Source organism: Megalobrama amblycephala, linkage group LG2 (genome assembly GCF_018812025.1).
Source record: "Megalobrama amblycephala isolate DHTTF-2021 linkage group LG2, ASM1881202v1, whole genome shotgun sequence".
NCBI lineage: Eukaryota > Metazoa > Chordata > Actinopteri > Cypriniformes > Xenocyprididae > Megalobrama > Megalobrama amblycephala.
Window position 1 is genome coordinate 57,436,902 of NC_063045.1, and position 3,736 is coordinate 57,440,637.

Sequence of the window (3,736 nt, forward strand, 5' to 3'; positions counted from 1 at the left end):
CCTAACATCCTCCTGAAATTCTATTTCTTAGGAGAAAATTAATATTTATGTTTTATAGTTTTCCGTCTAGATAGTCATCTAACAAAAGCCAAAGCGATTTGCCTCTGTACAACACACCTGAGGATTTCCGCTATGTCGAAAAACTTAACTTAACTTCCTCATTTGGGAAATTCCTACTCAATGAGGAACGGCTCTGGGAGAAGGATATAAAGGCAGTCTTCAGCTGTCACTAAGACATTAAACCAAAGACTCTCAGAAGAGAAGCAACCATTAAACCAGCTCACTAATTCCAGAGAAGGAACTCAACTGAACGACTGGTATGTGGTGTGCAATGGCGTCTTTTCAAGTCCTGTTTTTAATCATTTTCTCAATGTTTAAACATTTTTATGCTTTATCTTAGAACGATGGCATACGACCTACATGAAATGATAACCTTGGCTTATGATGAGTAAGTATTACCAGATCAAACGGTTTTATATTATTTGTGTTTATATTGTTTGTATTATGTTTGCCTAAAACTCTTCTGATTATATATTTGACTTGTTTCTTAAACAGTGCATCTGAGACAGACAGTGCATTTTACTCTGACAGTGCCGATTCTGATGAGATGGACTGCTCGGATCAACCAGCCATGGTGGGTTGCTTTTAAATATGCGTATAGATGTGGTCTAATTCATATTAGATCATCTAAAACATAACTCTAAAATTAATTTCTCCAGTGCTGCCGATGCGACATGCACGAAGGCATGTCGGAGCATTCTTCCAGCATGAAGCAAGTGGTGAACATCATCATTGCTCTGAAGAGGATGAAGCACGTCAAACCAAAGTCTTCAGAGTTTGGTGAAGAAGAGGTGCTCAACATCATCATGGAGAATGTGATCAGAGGTACCACTAGCAAACTTTTATGCAGCTAAAACTAGCTTCTGGTGGTTTGATTGTACATCGACTGTCAGGTGGATCTGGTACACCACCTCGGTCAAGATGATTAGTGCTGGTTGGCCACAACAAACCAGTTACTGTGTTCAGTTACCATATGACCTAGTTTGTCCAGCAAAACCACAATGTTATGAAATTGCAATACCAAACTAAAGGATAATTTTAGAATTGTTGAACTAATGAACCAAAACGGAAGTGACTCGAGCGGAATCATGACTATTATCTTTCAAGCAGCTTTAGAGCAAAATTTGAATTTGTCTAATAGTTTGCATCATCGACTATGTTTGCATGTGCACCGAAAATGTGATTATTTCCAATAATTATCAGAGTAAGATGTTTATGTGACACGAGCAAACCTTCACTCTGATTATTCTCTAAGAATTCTGGTTATTTTTCACCGCCATTATTCACATACTCCTATGAACAGCACAAATGATGAACTGACATACTGGCCACAGTTTTAACATCTTTCAATGGATGTATTGGATTTTTTTTTGTTTTTGTTTTTGTTTTTTTGCTGACTGGATCTCATCGGAAATAGTAGGTCATCCGGGTACTGTTTTATCAGTACTTCAAATTCAAACATGCTCCTTGTGTCACATCCTGTGACCCCAAAAGGGTAAATCGTCCACATGATTTATCAAATTGAGGGAACTAAATAGTAAATCGTGCACAATTTACTTTTTTTTTTTTCTTGCATGTCATGTGCGTATATTGTATAAAGCACTATAGAAATAAATATATGTGACTTGAGTATCAACTTGACCTAAAAAGGAATTTGACAACCAAACAGTTTAAGCATTTGCTTTTCTTTGTTGTTGTTGACGTTCTCTAATGTCTTGTTACTTCCACAGAGCGTCGTATGGAAGTGGTTGAGGTTACACCATCTTACGATAAGACCAGCACGACCTTGCAGTGCAACATTTGTGATCAGTTCAAGAAGACTCTGGTGAAAAGCAGCACATCTCCTCGTTTGATGGCTGTGACGCTGAGAGACGGAAACAGCGATTTCAAAGGTAAATCTCAAATGGGTTCAATGGGGTTCTTGACTCAATTTATGCTAAAAAGGTTCTATATAAGGAGAGGAGTCTTAATGATTGCATAATACTTTCATGTTTAATGGGTCAATACAATTTATTTCTAGTGATAAAGTATGTTTATGAGCTGCTAAATTAATAAAAATGTAATTAAAATGAAAAATGAGTTAAATCTAAATCCATAAAATGATGGAAACCCCTAAAAGGTTCTAAGAACCGCATTCTAAGAAGTTCTATATAGAACATGTGCATTCACATTTAAACACATGACTTCAGAAATATCCTTTTGACGTTTCTCTCTTAACCTACACTTTTTGTTTTTTCAGTTCGATTCAATCTGTCCACGTATGTATCACCGAGTGTCAAACCGAATGCATCCCAGCCTGTGTGTCTGGGCATTTCCAATAGCAATCTCTATCTTGCTTGTACCAATGATTCTTCCCCTCACCTGGTCTTGGAGGTTTGTTCACCACAACCAAGTTCCACAACCTTCTATCAATTGTTTTCCCCCACATTCTAAAGTAAGGATCTAATCCCCTTTTTATTATTTCAGGAGATCACTGGACCCCTCAACACCATTAAAGCTGGTGACCCACATGAAAACCTCCTGTTCTTCAGGAGAGAGACCGGTGTGGCTAATAACACTTTTGAATCCGTTAAATATCCTGGATGGTTTATTAGCACGGATTATGAGGATAGTAAGCCGGTGGATATGTGTCAGGTGCCAAGTAGGCGATTGACAAACTTCGCGCTGGAGGACAAACAACAGATCCGGAGTTAAGAATCAAATTTGATTTCCTAAATATTTCCAGAGAGTATGTACTAAGTACAGTTTATGATCTGGATTTATTGATCGTTCCAAACCTTGTAAGACTTGATGTAGAGGCAGCTGTTAGACTCCTGCAGATCTTGGGCTTCTGTATCTTGTTTTTTGCACTATGTGACGACATTAATGTGGTAATTGTAAATTCACATTGAATTTTTTTTCTAAGTATTAATGTTTTTCTATATCCATAATTTGTAATAATATTTAATATTTATTTTAAAGTATTCTAAATTATTTTAAGTGTAATTATTTAAAAAATCAAACTTTGTTTTGCTCTTGATTGTGTTATGAAATAAACCTATGAAATAATCATTACATGTTGTCGAGTTGATCAGATCTTCAGACCTAGAGTGCTTCTTTTTAATTTGGGACGTCTTCAGCTAAATTTTCAACATTTAAAAAAATAATAAAACATGATAAAGGTTGACAATTTACTTATATATATAATCAGTATGGTTTATGTATCAGGTCACCTGCTCTGGTCCTATAGAATTAGAAAATACAACTTGAGCGCCTCCATGTGATAGAAATAATCACTGCACACAGACAGTTCATTGCTTTAACTAAGCATAACTGTCCTCAGTGTTGTATATTAAATCTGTGTGTCCATTAGAATTCTTCTGATGAGCCTCGATGTGACCAAAAAATGTCACATTCAGACATCTCAATGATCTTCAATTTAATATCAGAAGATTTAAAGCAAACCATGATTTGACTGATTTGAGTTTTTCCAATAGAGCGCTTCAAATGGCAATCATATTTAGGCCTATAGCAAAACCTGTCTACAATAAAATTTAAATAAGAAATGTTTCAACTGTATTTTCATTAACAGTCATTATCACTTTGTTATAAATTTATGTTTGACAAAAAAATCCTGAATAGACCATTTGTTTATTATGTAGTAGTAGTATAAATTTTCATAGATGCCAATGAAGCA

At 35.6% G+C, this 3,736-nt stretch overlaps 1 protein-coding gene across 1 annotated transcript; it reads left to right on the plus strand.

The window, feature by feature from the left end:
* LOC125262404 (interleukin-1 beta-like) lies at nt 1–3,114 on the plus strand. The gene is made up of 7 exons (XM_048181166.1): nt 1–317; nt 401–448; nt 556–634; nt 720–885; nt 1,791–1,952; nt 2,300–2,433; nt 2,527–3,114. Exons 2-7 carry the CDS (start codon nt 405–407, stop codon nt 2,752–2,754), a joined length of 813 nt encoding a protein of 270 aa, XP_048037123.1. The 5' UTR covers nt 1–317; nt 401–404; the 3' UTR covers nt 2,755–3,114.
* The last annotated feature ends 622 nt before the right edge of the window (nt 3,115–3,736 follow it).

What these genes read in the sequence shown, in the direction of transcription:
- LOC125262404 (XM_048181166.1), top strand. Translation starts at nt 405, where the DNA reads ATGGCATACGACCTACATGAAATGATAACCTTGGCTTATGATGA. An exon ending in ATAACCTTGGCTTATGATGA is followed by an intron (nt 449 to 555) that starts GTAAGTATTACC and finishes TTTCTTAAACAG; the next exon opens with TGCATCTGAGACAGACAGTG. An exon ending in GCTCGGATCAACCAGCCATG is followed by an intron (nt 635 to 719) that starts GTGGGTTGCTTT and finishes TAATTTCTCCAG; the next exon opens with TGCTGCCGATGCGACATGCA.